The following is a 19,086-nucleotide window of genomic DNA, read 5'->3' as shown; positions in this document are numbered from 1 at the left end:
ATGTCAGTCATCACGTGGTTGTGTTTGTGTGGTTCCCTTGGGGTCCTGGTTACAGCTTTACCCGTTCAACAACAGTCTGTTGCTAACTGGGTGGATCCAGGTAAGGATTATACAAAAGATATAAGATCACATTTCAATACAAATGTAGAAGATAAAACTGTGAAAAATTATGATTTGTAAATCAATTTCTCAGTACCTAAAATTTGATTCGATGGTTCTGTGAAGTGTTACATGGAATGCAAGGAATTTTGACCTAACATCGTCATGAATCACCGTGTTGCAAATTAAAAAGACATCGGTCTAAATCAGAACTTGTAAAGATCAACTTGTGTCAGTCGTCCAACAACACCAGAAGTAAACACTATATAGAGACCCAGGATGCATTTCGTCCTAAAAGAGAGATATTTTTTTTGTACCAAATATTCTGTGTTTGAAAACCGTTAATATAATGAGTACAGTTTCACGGACACTTAAAACAGATGAAAACACTATAAACACATAATCATTAAATCACAGTGAATTAGACGAGTAACAAACGAGACGTGATATTTCCGTCTACAGTGACGACATGGCCTTTGACTTGGCCGTTTATTACCTCATTAGCAGTATGTAAACACGCACGGAAACACTACGTAATGGATTGTCTAATCATTCAATAAGTCGGACTGACATTTGATAGAGGAATTTTATTGTGCACAGCTACTCAAGCTGGAGATGATATCGATGGAACAGGACAGATGACACCACACAGATGTAGCATACCTGTTCAAAAATAGCTCACTCTCGTCAGTTACCAATTCTTAACTAACGTTGATTGTTAATTCACACGGCAAATTAGACCATGTTGCCAAACAAGTTATACTTTAAAAGGACACATGATTAAAGCGAATTAATTTATGACGGTTTTTCATTGTAAATATTGAAAATAGAATATAAATGTCACGGAAGATTCATTTCATCATAACGCTATTTTGACCTCGGTTCATTTCACCATGCTTTGCAATTCCATGTCGCAGCGATGTGACATATTTAAATTAGTATGAAAAGTTCCAATAAACTACTGATGGAAGGTCACATTTACTTATAGAATGAAAATTTATTTACAGACTACTGATCTAGAACTTCACCTGGTATGTCACTGTAAAGATATCATAATTACTAGACATTTCTGTAGTTTTCGAAGTCCCATCGGTATGCAAACGTTTTAAACAGACAATTCCACGATATATCGAAACCTTATTATGATCTTGTCTTTATTTCAGTTATTGAGCCTTTAGACCAACACAAGAGCTTCACTCAGCAACCAGATTGGATTCGGGAACAAAATGAAGTTCAACAACAAAGCAGTTTGCCACAAGTAGCTTCGTCTGTACAAAACAATAACGTGAGACGCATTGGCTTCAAAAACAACAACAATTTCTTTTACCGTGATCAACCGATGTCAGTGGTTGGACCGGATGGACAAACATATTACGTAGGAAGCCAGCTCAGTCCGTCTAAAGCAGGTCAACAAACACCATCTGATGCAGAGGCTAACTCAGTCACAGATAATTCAGTTCCACAACCTTCTCTCGGATTCGGAACTGAACCGGAATCGGTACTCTCACGTCCGGGTGCATGGAGCAACGCAGAACTTGGTCCATCTCAGTCTAAGTTAGAAGCAGAAATAAAGGCTTTACAGAGAGATCTCCCTGTAGAAGCGGTAAATCCTGATGCTTCACAAACTGAAACAGCTCCTTCAGGGAGTGGTAACAATTTTAATAATAATGGTCCAGATAATGGCGATGCTAATGAAGATGATGAAGACGATGACGATTTAGATAACGATGATGATGACGACGATGACGATACAGATAACGATGATGACGACGATGTTAATGATGATGGCAGCGACGACACCAATGATGACGATGGTGCTGAAAATGATGATAATGATAATGACGATGACGATGTCAATGATGACAGTAACGATGGAAATAATGATGACGTAAATGACGAAGACGTTGACGATGGAAATAATGATGACGTAAATGACGAAGACGTTGTCGACGGAAATAATGATGACGTAAATGACGAAGACGTTGACGATGGAAATAATGATGACGAAAATGACGAAGACGTTGACGATGAAAATAATGATGACGTAAATGACGAAGACGTCGACGATGGAAATAATGATGACGAAAATGACGAAGATGTTGACGATGAAAATAATGATGACGTAAATGACGAAGACATCGACGATGGAAATAATGATAACGTAAATGACGAAGACGTCGACGATGGAAATAATGATGACGTAAATGACGAAGACATTGACGATGGAAATAATGATGACGTAAATGACGAAGACGTCGACGATGGAAATAATGATGACGTAAATGACGAAGACGTCGACGATGAAAATAATGATGACGTAAATGACGTCGACGATGGAAATAATGATGACGTAAATGAAGAAGGCGTTGACGATGAAAATAATGATGACGAAAATGACGAAGACGTCGACGATGGAAATAATGATGACGTAGATGAAGAAGACGTTGACGACGGAAATAATGATGACGTAGATGAAGAAGATGTTGACGACGGAAATAATGATGACGTAGATGAAGAAGACGTCGACGACGGAAATAATGATGAAGAAAATGACGAAGACGTTGACGATGGAAATAATGATGACGAAGACGTCGACGATGGAAATAATGATGACGCAGATGAAGAAGACGTCGACGATGGAAATAATGATGACGAAAATGACGAAGACGTCGACGATGGAAATAATGATGACGTAGATGAAGAAGACGTCGACGATGGAAATAATGATGACGTAGATGAAGAAGACGTTGACGATGGAAATAATGATGACGAAAATGACGATGACGTCGACGATGGAAATAATGATGACGAAAATGACGAAGACGTTGACGATGGAAATAATGATGACGTAGATGAAGAAGACGTTGACGATGGAAATAATGATGACGTAGATGAAGAAGACGTCGACGATGGAAATAATGATGACGAAAATGACGATGACGTCGACGATGGAAATAATGATGACGAAAATGACGAAGACGTTGACGATGGAAATAATGATGACGTAGATGAAGAAGACGTTGACGATGGAAATAATGATGACGTAGATGAAGAAGACGTTGACGATGGAAATAATGATGACGAAAATGACGAAGACGTTGACGATGGAAATAATGATGACGTAGATGAAGAAGACGTTGACGATGGAAATAATGATGACGAAAATGACGAAGACGTTGACGATGGAAATAACGATGACGCAGATGAAGAAGACGTTGACGATGGAAATAATGATGACGTAGATGAAGAAGACGTCGACGATGGAAATAATGATGACGTAGATGAAGAAGACGTCGACGATGGAAATAATGATGACGTAGATGAAGAAGACGTTGACGATGGAAATAATGATGACGTAGATGAAGAAGACGCTGACGATGGAAATAATGATAATGATAATGACGACAGAAACGTTTCAGACTTCGAACAGGTGAACGATACAACAGAAGATAATGTTGAAATCGATGATGACAATGAAGATGATGATGATGCAAATGGCGAGGGCAATAACGACGATGAAGATGAAGAGGAAATAACCTCAGTTGAAACTGATGACGACGAATTGGAGAATGACACTGAAGCTGAGTCAGATGGAAATGACAGTGCTGAAGAAGATACTGACAAGAGTGGTGATGATAATGAGGATTTAAATTCTATAAACCACGATAACACTGATGATCACGATTTGGATGTATCTGAAGAGATAGAAAGGGAGGAAGGTGATATAGATGACAATTCTCCAAGACCAGAGCAATCATCTGGAGAAGTATTGGAGGATGTTCCAAGTGAAGAATCGGTGGACGACGACGACGACGATGACGATGATGATGATGATGATGATGATGATGATGATGATGAATTACAATCAAATGAAGTGGACGCGGACGAGGAAAGTGATGAGGATAAAGAAGACGATATTCAAGATGCAGAATCACTCTCGGAGGAAACGGTCGAAGATGATGATCTTGATGGTGACGACAGTGATGATCTTGATGGTGACGCCCGCAATTCTGATAACGATAGTGAGGAGGAGGAGGACGACGATGACGATTTTGATGACGATTTCATTACTGCATTTAAGAATCATCTCACTAATAATTTGGGTATTGACGTAAGAGGCATTAATGACCCAAGTCAGATGCTCGATAAAGTAAGTAAGACCATGGACGGTACAACAAATGGTGACAGAAGTGAGAGAGATGAAATCGACTACGAGTTAATGGGAAAATTGGGATTTAAAAAATCCAACGATGAAAATTCAGACGAGTTTCTTGAAAGGGTGCTTGATGAAATCGAGAGTCCTTCTGTCAGCGCAGAAAATAAAGAAATTCCAAACGAAAGTGAAACAGAGCCACAAAGAAGTGGTTCTGATTTGGCTTCAATTGATTTAGTACCAAGTGACTTTTCTAATGCTGATATACAACCAGTTGTTGGATCGTATGATCTACCAGTCGATGAAGACTCAAATAATCAAGACATGATATGGGACGACGTAGTGGGAGCTTCTCTCCAAGGTGCTGGAAACCCAATAGTGGTATAGACGATTACAACAGGAGCATATCTGGTTAGGGGGCCGTCATCAAAGTGTGGAAAACCTTGGATTGCTAGAAACAGAAGGATCGTATAAAACGTTGAATTGATATAATTTGAGAGACCGAGAACATCTTTCCTGGGTGTGGGAAACTAGGAATATTGTAATAATCAGCTACACGGGTAGATTTAATGAACTTTTTAGTATTAGTTTTTAGTGTTTTTAGGGTCGCGAGAGAAGGAGTTTCGGTTTACATAGTTAAGAGAACTATACAGGCAAGCGTATTTCGCAACGTTTGGCATATGGGCTTTAATAATTGTTTATAGAAATAGTAAAAACGAACTAACGCCAATATACAATGAGAGCGTTGCTTGTATAATGTCCCTTGATAAGATATTACAAACAATAAATAGCTGATATGCGATAGATTATACGTGAACCAATTCTTTTTATTTCACAAGCAGAAATGTATCAACAAAACAGCAATGGTTACAACGCATTTATATCTGTTCCAATGGAGTAATGAAACAATGGAAGGTAAGAGAAATACGTAAACATTGCCATCATACACAAACATCACAGACAAGTATATAAATATAAACATTAAAACGGTACAAACACACTTAAATGTTAATGATCGGCAGGGTTGTCGCTATTCACAACAAGTTTGAAACTGTCCACATAAATTCCAAGAATGCATATCGACAGGAAAATATGGAATTGTATTACAATGATTGTGTTCCAATAAAATGCGGACATTTCATTTCACAATAGAGAGTATCATTGAATATAACGCCTTTCATACCATTGTGTTTACATCTAACATACTGATGTAAACAATGAAAATACTGCATACGGATATTGATTGGCGTATGGAATTCAATGTTCTGTTTATCAATATTTCAGCGACATAGATTACCCTAATGAAATAAAACCTTATACAAATAAGCATGATTTTATTATCACATTTAGGAATTGTATGGTGTATCAAAAAGTAAACATTAAGCCTTTAACTTAGTAACAACCGACGAATCTTGGCGCGTGTTCTTTTTCTTCTTCATTATGACACGTATGAATCAGGATTTAATCCACACTCATACTTTCTTCCTCTTCGACGTCATCAATGAGCACACGAAATCTTCTCTCGAGAAGATTGCTCTTTACTTCCGGTGACAGAGGATTACCGCGAAGATCCACTTCCTGTAGAGAGGACATCTGACTTAGCCTATCCATATCAATTTCTGAAGAAAGAAATAGAAATAAATTTGCTTCTCTTAAATAAAAGTCTTTTTCAGATATCGGTAAAGAGATCGGATCCTCAAGAACATCAGAATCACTTCATAAAAAATACATTTATTTGCTAAATAAAAATAAAATAAATTTACAAAAAACATAATATTAATAATTGTTTGTGACTCTGATTCAAGATAATACATGATAAAAGAATAAAATATTTAAGTGTAAATAACAAAGGTTTAAGATATTACCTGAGTATATGTGTTATTTAAAGTACGTGGGTGTTTTGTTTTTTACTTTATTAGTAACAAATCAACATCAAAGAGTTGGAAATTTGACATTACCAACAATTGCATTCCTGGTTATCCTCAACACCTGTAGGTTACCGAACTGATAGATTACTGGTGGTATTTCACGGAGACGATTCATTGACAAGTCCAAAGCAGTCAGTTCCGACATCAAACTCATTTCTCCTGGTAACTCAGATAGGAAGTTTTGACTCAGATTAAGTTCTGAAACAAATTGCATGATATACTATGGTGAATATGTTACAAGTTGTGCACAGTGTAAAAAGTATACATCTCCAGAACAACATATATATAAACATCTCAGTCTAGAAACTTGCATACCTTTCTGGAGTTTTAAAATTACGGCAATACACTTATCCAAAACATATTTAAACTGCTAAATTCTGCCTACTTGTAAATACAGTAAAAGCAAGTGCAAGATGTGTGATGAACAAACGAAAGTCTTTCTATTTACGTTCAAATGTAGTCATGAAGAACCGATATCAATATAAAAATTTAAATTATTGAAGTCTCGGAGCCTCTCAATTGTATACGACATTAACCAAGTCATATTACTTTAGTTATTTCCACAAAACAAGTAGTAGACAAGTTGTTCTGTAATATTTGTTGTACCAGTGTGTAATTTATACCTCCGTGATATGGGGTTAAACATTGGAACAGTTGACACGCTGTATAGGTGTGTGATGTTATAAGGATACATCTTGGAACAGTTATCACGCTGTATATGTGTGTGATGTTATAAGGATATATCAAGGTGCAGTTGTCACGCTGTATATGTGTGTGATATTATAAGGACATATCAAGGTGCAGTTGTCACGCTGTATATGTGTGTGTTTTTATAAGGATATCTTGGAACAGTTGTCACGCTGTACATGTGTGTGATGTTATAAGGATATACATTGCAACAGTTGACACGCTGTATATGTGTGTGATGTTATAAGGATATATCTTGGAACAGTTGACACGCTGTATATGTGTGTGATGTTATAAGGATATATCTTGGAACAGTTGTCACGCTTTATATGTGTGTGATGTTATAATGATATTCTTGGAACAGTTGACACGCTGTATATGTGTGTGATGTTATAAGGATATACATTGGAACAGTTGACACGCTGTATATGTGTGTGATGTTATAAGGATATACATTGGAACAGTTGACACGCTGTATATGTGTGTGATGTTATAAGGATATATCTTGGAACAGTTGACACGCTGTATATGTGTGTGATGTTATAAGGATATATCTTGGAACAGTTGACACGCTGTATATGTGTGTGATGTTATAAGGATATTTCTTGGAACAGTTGACACGCTGTATATGTGTGTGATGTTATAAGAATATATCTTGGAACAGTTGACACGCTGTATATGTGTGTGATGTTATAAGGATATACATTGGAACAATTGACACGCTGTATATGTGTGTGATGTTATAAGAATATATCTTGGAACAGTTGACACGCTGTATATGTGTGTGATGTTATAGGGATATATCTTGGAACACTTGACACGCTGTATATGTGTGTGATGTTATAAGGATATACATTGCAACAGTTGACACGCTGTATATGTGTGTGATGTTATAAGGATATATCTTGGAACAGTTGACACGCTGTATATGTGTGTGATGTTATAAGGATATACATTGGAACAGGTGACACGCTGTATATGTGTGTGATGTTATAAGGATATACATCGGAACAGTTGACACGCTGTATATGTTTGTGATTTTATAAGGATATATCTTGGAACAGTTGACACGCTGTATATGTGTGTGATGTTATAAGGATATACATTGGAACAGTTGACACGCTGTATATGTGTGTGATGTTATAAGGATATATCTTGGAACAGTTGACACGCTGTATATGTGTGTGATGTTATAAGGATATATCTTGGAACAGTTGACACGCTGTATGTGTGTGTGATGTTATAAGGATATATCTTGGAACAGTTGACACGCTGTATATGTGTGTGATGTTATAAGGATATATCTTTGAACAGCTGACACGCTGTATATGTTTGTGATGTTATAAGGATAAACATTGGAACAGATGACACGCTGTATATGTGTGTGATGTTATAAGGATATACATTGGAGCAGTTGTCATGTTGTATATATGTGTGATGTTATAAGGATATATCTTGAAGCTGTTGACAGACACACTGTACACTAACGCAACAGTATGTGAGTTTACCATGGAGTTGTTAACTTGCTCCATACATATATAATGTTATAAAGATATACCTTGAAGCAGCTTGAAGTTGGCCGGTAACTTTGGTGGAACTTTCTGTAACTGATTCCGTGATAAGTTGCTTGTCCTTATAGTTGTTCCTCTCAAAACCATATAAATGGCATCAGGTATCTTCATCAGACCACAGCCAGAGAGGTCTACAATGGTAGAGAGCTACGTCAGAAACATCCACTACAGACCACAGTCAGAGAGGTCTACAATGGCAGATAGCTACATCAGAAACATCCGCTACAGACCACAGTCAGAGAGGTCTACAATGGTAGCTAGCTATGTCAGAAACATCCACTACAGACCACAGTCAGAGAGGTCTACAATGGTAGATAGCTACGTCAGGAACATCCGTTACAGACCACAGTCAGAGAGGTCTACAATGGTAGATAGCTATGTCAGGAAGATACACTACAGACCACAGTCAGTCTACAATGGTAGATAGCTATGTCAGGAACATCCACTACAGACCACAGTCAGAGAGGTCTACAATGGTAGATAGCTACATCAGAAACATCCGCTACAGACCACAGTCAGAGAGGTCTACAATGGTAGATAGCTATGTCAGAAACATCCGCTACAGACCACAGTCAGAGAGGTCTACAGTGGTAGATAGCTATGTCAGGAACATCCAATACAGACCAGTCAGAGAGGTCTACAATGGTAGATAGCTACATCAGAAACATCCGCTACAGACCACAGTCAGAGAGGTCTACAATGGTAGATAGCTATGTCAGGAACATCCGCTACATACAAGTCAGAGAGGTCTACAATGGCAGATAGCTACATCAGAAACATCCGCTACAGACCACAGTCAGAGAGATCTACAAAGGTAGATAGCTATGTCTGGAACATCCGCTACATACCAGTCAGAGAGGTCTACAATGGTAGATAGCTACATCAGAAACATCCGCTACAGACCACAGTCAGAGAGGTCTACAATGGTAGATAGCTACATCAGAAACATCCGCTACAGACCACAGTCAGAGAGGTCTACAATGGCAGATAGCTACATCAGAAACATCCGCTACAGACCACAGTCAGAGAGGTCTACATCCGCTACAGACCAGTCAGAGAGGTCTACAATGGTAGATAGCTACGTCAGAAACATCCACTACAGACCACAGTCAGAGAGGTCTACAATGGTAGATAGCTACATCAGAAACATCCGCTACAGACCACAGTCAGAGAGGTCTACAATGGTAGATAGCTACGTCAGGAACATCCACTACAGACCACAGTCAGAGAGGTCTACAATGGTAGATAGCTACGTCAGGAACATCCACTACAGACCACAGTCAGAGAGGTCTACAATGGTAGATAGCTACGTCAGGAACATCCACTACAGACCACAGTCAGAGAGGTCTACAATGGTAGATAGCTACGTCAGGAACATCCGCTACAGACCACAGTCAGAGAGGTCTACAATGGTAGATAGCTATGTCAGAAAACATCCGCTACAGACCACAGTCAGAGAGGTCTACAATGGTAGATAGCTACGTCAGAAACATAGACTACAGACCAGTCAGACAGGTCTACAATGGTAGAGAGCTACGTCAGAAACATCCACTACAGACCACAGTCAGAGAGGTCTACAATGGTAGATAGCTACATAAGAAACATCCACTATAGACCAGTCAGAGAGGTCTACAATGGTAGATAGCTACATCAGAAACATCCACTACAGATCAGTCAGAGAGGTCTACAATGGTAGAAAGCTATGTCAGAAACATCCACTACAGACCACAGTCAGAGAGGTCTACAATGGTAGATAGCTACATAAGAAACATCCGTTACAGACCACAGTTATAGAGGTCTGCAATGGTAGATAGCTATGTCAGAAATATCCGCTACAGACCACAGTCACAGAGTTCTACAATGGTAGATAGATATATGTCAGGAACATCCACTACAGACCAGTCAGAGAGGTCTACAATGGAAGATAGCTATATGTCAGATACATCCACTACATACCAGTCAGAGAGGTCTACAATGGTAGATAGCTATGTCAGGAAGATACACTACAGACCACAGTCAGAGAGGTCTACAGTGGTAGATAGCTACGTCAGGAACATCCGCTACAGACCAGACCACAGTCAGAGAGGTCTACAATGGCAGATAGCTACATCAGAAACATCCGCTACAGACCAAAGTCAGAGAGGTCTACAATGGTAGATAGCTATGTCAGGAACATCCACTACAGACCAGTCAGAGAGGTCTACAATGGTAGATAGCTACATCAGAAACATCCGCTACAGACCACAGTCAGAGAGGTCTACAATGGTAGATAGCTATGTCAGGAACATCCGCTACATACCAGTCAGAGAGGTCTACAATGGTAGATAGCTATATAAGAAACATCCACTACAGACCACAGTCAGAGAGGTCTACAATGGTAGATAGCTACGTCAGGAACATCCGCTACAGACCACAGTCAGAGAGGTCTACAATGGTAGATAGCTATGTCAGAAACATCCACTACAGACCACAGTCAGAGAGGTCTACAATGGTAGACAGCTATGTCAGGAACATCCACTACAGACCACAGTCAGAGAGGTCTACAATGGTAGATAGCTACATCAGAAACATCCGCTACAGACCACAGTCAGACAGGTCTACAATGGTAGATAGCTACGTCAGGAACATCCACTACAGACCAGTCAGAGAGGTCTACAATGGTAGATAGCTACATCAGAAACATCCGCTACAGACCACAGTCAGAGAGTTCTACAATGGTAGACAGCTATGTCAGGAACATCCACTACAGACCACAGTCAGAGAGGTCTACAATGGTAGATAGCTATATAAGAAACATCCGCGACAGACCAGTCAGAGAGGTCTACAATGGTAGATAGCTATGTCAGGAACATCCGCTACAGACCAGACCACAGTCAGAGAGGTCTACAATGGCAGATAGCTACGTCAGGAACATCCGCTACAGAACCAGACCACAGTCAGAGAGGTCTACAGTGGTAGATAGCTACGTCAGGAACATCCGCTACAGAACCAGACCACAGTCAGAGAGGTCTACAATGGCAGATAGCTACATCAGAAACATCCGCTATAGACCACAGTCAGAGAGTTCTACAATGGTAGACAGCTATGTCAGGAACATCCACTACAGACCACAGTCAGAGAGGTCTACAATGGTAGATAGCTACATCAGAAACATCCGCTACAGACCACAGTCAGAGAGGTCTACAATGGTAGATAGGTATATAAGAAACATCCGCTACAGACCAGTCAGAGAGGTCTACAATGGTAGATAGCTATGTCAGAAACATCCACTACAGACCACAGTCATATAGGTCTACAATGGTAGATAGCTATGTCAGGAAGATCCACTACAGACCACAGTTAGTCTACAATGGTAGATAGCTATGCCAGGAACATCCACTACAGACCACAGTCAGAGAGGTCTACAATGGTAGATAGCTACATCAGAAACATCCACTACAGACCACAGTCAGTCTACAATGGCAGATATTTACGTCAGGAACATCCACTACGGACCACAGTCAGAGAGGTCTACAATGGTATTAGGTTTGGGGAGTGATAACATTTCTCACGAATTTATCAGTTTGTTGATTTATCTATAATAAACACATTTATTTGTCTATTAATAATGCTTTTAATGCCCACGGGTCGAAGGGTCGGGGCATATTGTTTTTGTGCTCTCTCTTTGTGTGTTGTAAACTTTAATCTTGCCCATAACTTTTGCACTGTAAGAGGTAAGGCTTTCATAATTGGCATGTGTACTCCTTGTAAAAGACCTTTCCGCTGGTACCCAAATTGTTCACCATGTGACCTTGACCGTGACCTTTAACCTACATTTGACAAATTTTGACTTTGGCCATAACTATCGTATTTAAGGAGGTAGGGCTTTCATATTAGGTATGTGTGTTTCCTTTGACAAGACCTTTCTGATGGTACCAAAATGGAACAAGCAACCATTACCACAATGAGGACATAAGTGTTTCACAAAACGTGCATGCAATTAGCACATGCCTTACACAATACAATTTTAATGTCCAATTTCAGATTTTTGTTGTAACCGAGGCACAGTACTGTTTCATAAACACATCTTGCTATGTCTATATAATCTGATACATACATGTAGTATATAGAAGAATAGTTATCTTATATATGTGAGGTTACCGAAAATGTCACTTTAATATCCATTAACGTAATATTAGTAATTTTCCATAACTGAACAACACATGCATTTAGCATTCGTGTGCCTTAAGATAAGAGGCATGTGTTTGTATATATCGAGAGCATTTTAAAAGAATTGAGGGGTTTTGGCAGGTGTGGTAGCCAACACTGGAACACTCTCCGTGCTGATCAGAGTATATATTGGTAATGTATTATAGCATAAAAAATACTACTTTCGAGTAGTGTCCGGTTACACAGAAATCTCTTACAAGGGTTTGATATAGTTACATTTGTCAATTCTCATAAAGATAATTACCTATTATGATTTCTACTTGTCACATTTAAGTACTTGTTTAATACTGTGCTTATACACTTAGACTAACGCATTAACATCAGTCAGTCGACTACAACAGATAAGTACGTGTGTGCTGGTTGTCGGTGTATGCACAGCACGTGTATCTTATCTGTTTCTATATATATATCTACACTTATAACTTATCAAAGGTTTTGTAATACACAATTGCATTATGTACAAATAAATCATATTCTAGAGAATACTGGCTGTTAAAATGGCGTGTATTACAGATGTAAATCTTACCTAGAATACAACTTTCCTTTGCTTCTTGTAGACGTCTAGCAACTTCGGCAACTTCTGCTGCTGCCTTCCTCTCTACCTCCGTCGCCATAACGTCTTGTCTATTAATAGCTCATAATTTTAGTCCGTTACTGTGGTTACCATGATGCCGTACGGACCCATTCGCGTGGACTTTTGGTATGTAGCAATAAATACTCTTAAGTGATTTCAGAAAAGATGTTCTGAAATGCTTGATCACAACGATCTATTCCCGGCCATGTTTTTGCTCATCTAACCAGAAAGAGATGTGATGTACAGTACGATAAAAAAATCACATGACCATAACAGCATCATCATTATTGACTCGGCAGCGGTGACGGCTCACCGTCAAATGGGCATTTCTACTTGACGGATAACATTAGCAGTTTTTTCTTAAGTTAAAATCAAATTAGTGTCGGTAAATGATAGCAACATGCGTAGGGAATGTGTAAGCAAGAAACTGTCTTGTTGTGGAATTTACGGTCGTTATAACTGGCCGAGCTTTACAGGCAAACATCACACCACGCGTCTTATATCATGACGGCCAGCCAGCTCCTTTCAATCACATAATCTGGTGGATGCACACATGTAATATTTTTGCGTATGTTACTTGAGTAATGTGCCCTAGAGTGCTTTTCCTGTGTTACATAAGTCAGAAAAAGATAATGATGTTTATAACATGGACAACGACATAACGTCACGAGTTGAAAACGACGCAACAGAATGGCTGCCTCCTTTAGATTTTGTCTTCCACATTTTTACTTTAAAACGTGTAAGTCATAATGTAACTGTTGTAAATTAAACGAGACTTTATGAAATCCGTCCCAAGGACATGACTTGTCAAAGAAAAACTAATGAGACTCGTTTTATAATGCATCATTCTACGGAACATTCTTTCCAAGTACAATTGTATAATAATAAAACAGTGAATGCAAATGGTAGTTTTGATACGTCAGTATCACGGTGAACTGTCCGGGGAACATTGCTGGTGTACACTCAAATGGTAGTTTTGATACATCAGTATCACGGCGAGTGATCTCTCCGGGGAACATCACTGGTGTACACTCAAATGGTAGTTTTGTTACATCGGTATCACGGTGAACTGTCCGTGGAACATTGCTGGTGTACACTCAAATGGTAGTTTTGATACGTCAGTATCACGGTGAACTGTCCGGGGAACATTGATGGTGTACACTCAAATGGTAGTTTTGATACATCAGTATCACGGCGAGTGATCTTTCCGGGGAACATCACTGGTGTACACTCAAATGGTAGTTTTGTTACATCGGTATCACGGTGAACTGTCCGGGGAACATCACTGGTGTACACTCATATGGTAGTTTTGATACGTCAGTATCACGGTGAGTGATCTGTCCGGGGAACATCACTGGTGTACACTCAAATGGTAGTTTTGATACATCAGTATCACGGTGAGTGATCTGTCCGGGGAACATCACTGGTGTACACTCAAATGGTAGTTTTGATACATCAGTATCACGGTGAGTGATCTGTCCGGGGAACATCACTGGTGTACACTCAAATGGTAGTTTTGATACATCAGTATCACGGTGAACTGTCCGGGGAACATCACTGGTGTACACTCAAATGGTAGTTTTGATACATCAGTATCACGGTGAACTGTCCGGGGAACATCACTGGTGTACACTCAAATGGTAGTTTTGATACATCAGTATCACGGTGAACTGTCCGGGGAACATCACTGGTGTACACTCAAATGGTAGTTTTGATACGTCAGTATCACGGTGAGTGATCTGTCCGGGGAACATCACTGGTGTACACTCAAATGGTAGTTTTGATACATCAGTATCACGGTGAACTGTCCGGGGAACATCACTGGTGTACACTCAAATGGTAGTTTTGATACGTCAGTATCACGGTGAGTGATCTGTCCGGGGAACATCACTGGTGTACACTCAAATGGTAGTTTTGATACATCAGTATCACGGTGAGTGATCTGTCCGGGGAACATCACTGGTGTACACTCAAATGGTAGTTTTGATACATCAGTATCACGGTGAGTGATCTGTCCGGGGAACATCACTGGTGTACACTCATATGGTAGTTTTGATACGTCAGTATCACGGTGAGTGATCTGTCCGGGGAACATCACTGGTGTACACTCAAATGGTAGTTTTGATACATCAGTATCACGGTGGTCTGTCCGGGGAACATCACTGGTGTACACTCAAATGGTAGTTTTGATACGTCAGTATCACGGTGGTCTGTCCGGGGAACATCACTGGTGTACACTCAAATGGTAGTTTTGATACGTCAGTATCACGGTGAACGATCTGTCCAGGAAATATTACAAGTGCACACCAAACAAAAAAATAACTGACGAAAGCAATTGATGATAATTTGTTTATTTTACTTGTTATTTTTTTTCACTTGGTACAAGAAATAAATATGTTCACAATGTATACCTGACATGTATCATTAATTCTAATGAATGATGTGTATACCAATTATTCGTTGCTTCAACATTTATAACTTAGATAAATCATGAAAACAATTATACCTCCTTAAATAATTTATTAAAGAGCAAAGAAAAGTGTATGTATAATTAATGAATAATGAAGTTATCAGTGATATAAATTTTACGTAAATAACATATAAAATACAACAAAAGTATATATAAATCTTGTCAGAAATTTTTGTGGTCAGCGACATTTTCTTGACAACACTAATTCATATTTTCTGAAGAATTGTTATATTTAGTTGTAAGATTTGGTGCTCTGATGATGACAAATAGACTACTAGTATTTGATTTAGCTGAAATATTTTCAATCATTAGCAGGTTGTAGACAGCTTATAATTGGGTTTTGTTAATATCGGTGATGGTTTCATAAAAAATCTTGGGATCACACAATCAATACTACCTTTGTTCCAAATAATTATGTTATACATACAGCTAATATAAAATGACCAAACTTATTTTATGTCACAAACTTATATGTTGTTACAAGCTACTGTCGACCAATGTCAGGAATCTCCCTCCCCTAGCTTGTCCAATTGTACTGTGATGTTCGACTCCTGCAGACGACACACCACTTCTGCTGACAGTGGATTACCTCGAAAATCGACTTCTTGGAGGGAAGACATTTGCACCAGTTTTTCAGTGTCAATATCTGCAACAAAAATGTCAATTTCATGAATGAAGTAATTTTAGAAAGCTTTGTAGTGTTTTGTTCAAAATACAATTGAAATTGTGTACATCCTATTTACACTACGTGTAAATTGATCCTATACCTGAAATCTGATTGGAGTGGAGTTTCAGTTGTAGTAAGTTTGAATACTGATACACAAAATCTGGTAATGAGGTGAACTGATTCCTGGAAATGTCCATTGTTTTTAGGTCGATCAGTTCACTCATTTCTTCTGGCAGCTCTGACAGTTTGTTATCACTCATATTCAGCTCTGCGAAAAAGCAATCAAGATTTATGTACACATGTATGTCAAATCATAGTCTTTTGTGCTTTCAGAGTCTTATATTGTGCTTTCACATACCAAGGAAAATGATAGCGGTAATACCTGAAAGAGATTACCTTTCTGTAAAACTTGTATATAGACAACCAAATGATTAGCATATTTCAATACACATTTTGAATTGGATACCTCCTGTGTTCAAGAAAAAAGGCTCTAAAGCTTTTACTATTCAAAGTGTCTTTTGAACACCATTAAATCAATACAAAAGAGCTTCGCAATAAGTTTTCCCATCCTCAACTGAAATTATGGAGAGCAAAACAATTTCCACAAATTCAAACAAAAGAGGTCAAGAGCTTTATTGTATTCAAAGATGCAAAAGCTGCATTGATGTGATGAATCATTTAATGATGCAGTTGCTTACATATATAGTTCATCTGAAATTACACTGAGGGACATGTGTATCTCTGTACTATCTGCAAAAATCTATATCACCAACAAAAACTTCTTATAAATCTCCCTAACATCTCTACTGTCTGCTTTTAAAACATGTGAATTTCAGGTTTACTGACATTTCATCACTTTTCTATTATTATCATTAATAGGAATCACCTTGGACTGTTTTGAATGTCACTGGAAACCGCGGTGGAATTCGCTTTAATTGATTCTTTGAAAATGAACAGGATAACACAGGTGTGTGCTTCAGGAATATATAAATTGCATCTGGAACTTTCATCAATCCACAGTTTGTCAAATCTACAACAGAAAAAAAAATCTACACATATTTCTGATTATATTTACAGAATGTATCATATATTATCAAAAAACATCCTTCTTTTTCTCCAGAACAACTGCATACACTGTCCCACCATCCTCAATATTCCAGGGGTTACAATCACTTTCGCTCTCTGTTCCCCTGGAACATTTCATGGCAATATTGAAGGTTTCCTGTACGACACCTTGTGGACAACACCAAAAGACTGGGTTGATCCTATGATGTACATCAAACAAATTTCAGGTCGCATAGCATATATTGTTATGGCTTTGAAGTTGGGTGTTCCTCCTCTGTAATCTTCAAAAGGAGTGTATCAGCCTGTGATTGTAACCCCTGGTGTATGGAAAATGGTTCCAGGGGTACAGAGAGCGAAAGCGATCGTAACCCTTGGTGTATTGAGGATGCCATCCACTGAAACACTAGACTTAAGCCATTTTTCTGAATACATTAAACATTGCATTATCTTTCTCTTTGCTGATGACACTATTATATACAGGGACATCAAGTCCAATGATGACGTTCACAAATTTCAGTTGGACCGTGACACTGCAGCTGTCTGGGAATAAGATTGGCTTATGTCCCTTCATCCTGACAATTGCTCCATACTGGAAGTCACAAATAAATGATCATCTTCACCTCCAAATGACACTTTACATCGCCATGTCCTAGAGACAAAAAAATCTACAAAAAATCTGGGGATCACTGCACAGCCTATTCTGAAATGGGACCTGCACATCAACTCCATTACATCTAAACAAATCAATCACTCTGCATCCTTTGATGAAATTTAAATATAAACTCTTCACATGTGAAAGACCATTCTGATAAACTCTAGTATGTTCTAAGCTAGAATATACATGTAGCACAAAAGTTCGAGATCGTCAAAATACATCCCAAATAAACCAGATAGAGAAAGTGCATTGCAGAGCCACTAGATACGTGTGTAACAATTAACACAATAAAAGCTCTGTCACCAATATGACTGAATCTCTGCTTCACAGGTGCCTCTTGCAAAACAGACTTATAATCTTCAAAATAGTACATGGCCTTGCTGCACTTCATCTTGAAAATCTCCTGCCTGTCGACATCGGCACTAATTCAAGCCACGACAACCCATACACTTTCAGACACATAAAATCATCTACAGACTGCTATAAACACGCCTTCTATCCAAAAACTATCACACAACAGAACTCACGTCAGTAATCTTTTGTTTCGCTGTTGACACCTTCAAATCACTTGTCACTGTACCCTACCTATCTAATCATAATTCTTTTTATCTAAATGAAATGTACATAAATATCTTATCCATTTAATCACTGCCTTGGGATTAATAATCAGAACTGACGGTCCCCAAATACTACTACTAAACCGAAGTAACATTAGAGACAGAAGACATGTGCTGTAGGTACAGATGCAGTCTTAAATCAAACTGAGAGTAAATACCACTTTACTTTCTTATAACATAAACATGAAGGAATGTATACCAATAACATTGCTTTCTTGTGCTTCTCGAAGACGATTCGCCACTAAAGCAGCCTCTGCTGCCATGATGACGATACCCTCCGACGTCAATGCTCTAGTCTACACGCCACATGATCTCTGTTTACAAATAACATCGACTCTTTTGCGTCGAAGATAGGAAATACATGTTTTCGCTGTCAATAAAACGCTTGAGT

General features: G+C 38.7%; 3 protein-coding genes across 3 annotated transcripts; 1 reads left to right on the top strand and 2 right to left on the bottom strand.

The window, feature by feature from the left end:
* On the top strand, positions 1–4,639 carry LOC132551393 (uncharacterized protein DDB_G0290685-like). Its single transcript, XM_060215534.1, has 3 exons — positions 1–100; positions 1,263–3,884; positions 3,975–4,639. Exons 1-3 carry the CDS (start codon positions 1–3, stop codon positions 4,637–4,639), a joined length of 3,387 nt encoding a protein of 1,128 aa, XP_060071517.1.
* A 410-nt stretch (positions 4,640–5,049) lies between these two features.
* Positions 5,050–13,279, bottom strand: LOC132551344 (leucine-rich repeat-containing protein 20-like). Its single transcript, XM_060215480.1, has 4 exons — positions 13,174–13,279; positions 8,426–8,569; positions 6,211–6,378; positions 5,050–5,871 (listed from the first exon to the last, which is right to left on the bottom strand). Exons 1-4 carry the CDS (start codon positions 13,259–13,261, stop codon positions 5,714–5,716), a joined length of 558 nt encoding a protein of 185 aa, XP_060071463.1. The 5' UTR covers positions 13,262–13,279; the 3' UTR covers positions 5,050–5,713.
* Positions 13,280–15,777: 2,498 nt separating this feature from the next.
* Positions 15,778–18,975, bottom strand: LOC132551371 (leucine-rich repeat-containing protein 20-like). Its single transcript, XM_060215510.1, has 4 exons — positions 18,895–18,975; positions 17,245–17,388; positions 16,459–16,626; positions 15,778–16,337 (listed from the first exon to the last, which is right to left on the bottom strand). The coding sequence occupies exons 1-4, from the start codon at positions 18,956–18,958 to the stop codon at positions 16,192–16,194; spliced, it is 522 nt and encodes a 173-aa protein (XP_060071493.1). The 5' UTR covers positions 18,959–18,975; the 3' UTR covers positions 15,778–16,191.
* Between the last annotated feature and the right edge of the window lie 111 nt (positions 18,976–19,086).

Source organism: Ylistrum balloti, unplaced genomic scaffold, assembly GCF_031769215.1.
Source record: "Ylistrum balloti isolate Yb309-2 unplaced genomic scaffold, AGI_CSIRO_Ybal_v1 Utg370196, whole genome shotgun sequence".
NCBI classification, from domain to species: domain Eukaryota; kingdom Metazoa; phylum Mollusca; class Bivalvia; order Pectinida; family Pectinidae; genus Ylistrum; species Ylistrum balloti.
Note: the sequence above shows the minus strand (reverse complement) of the source record. Positions and strands in the feature narration are given on the sequence as shown.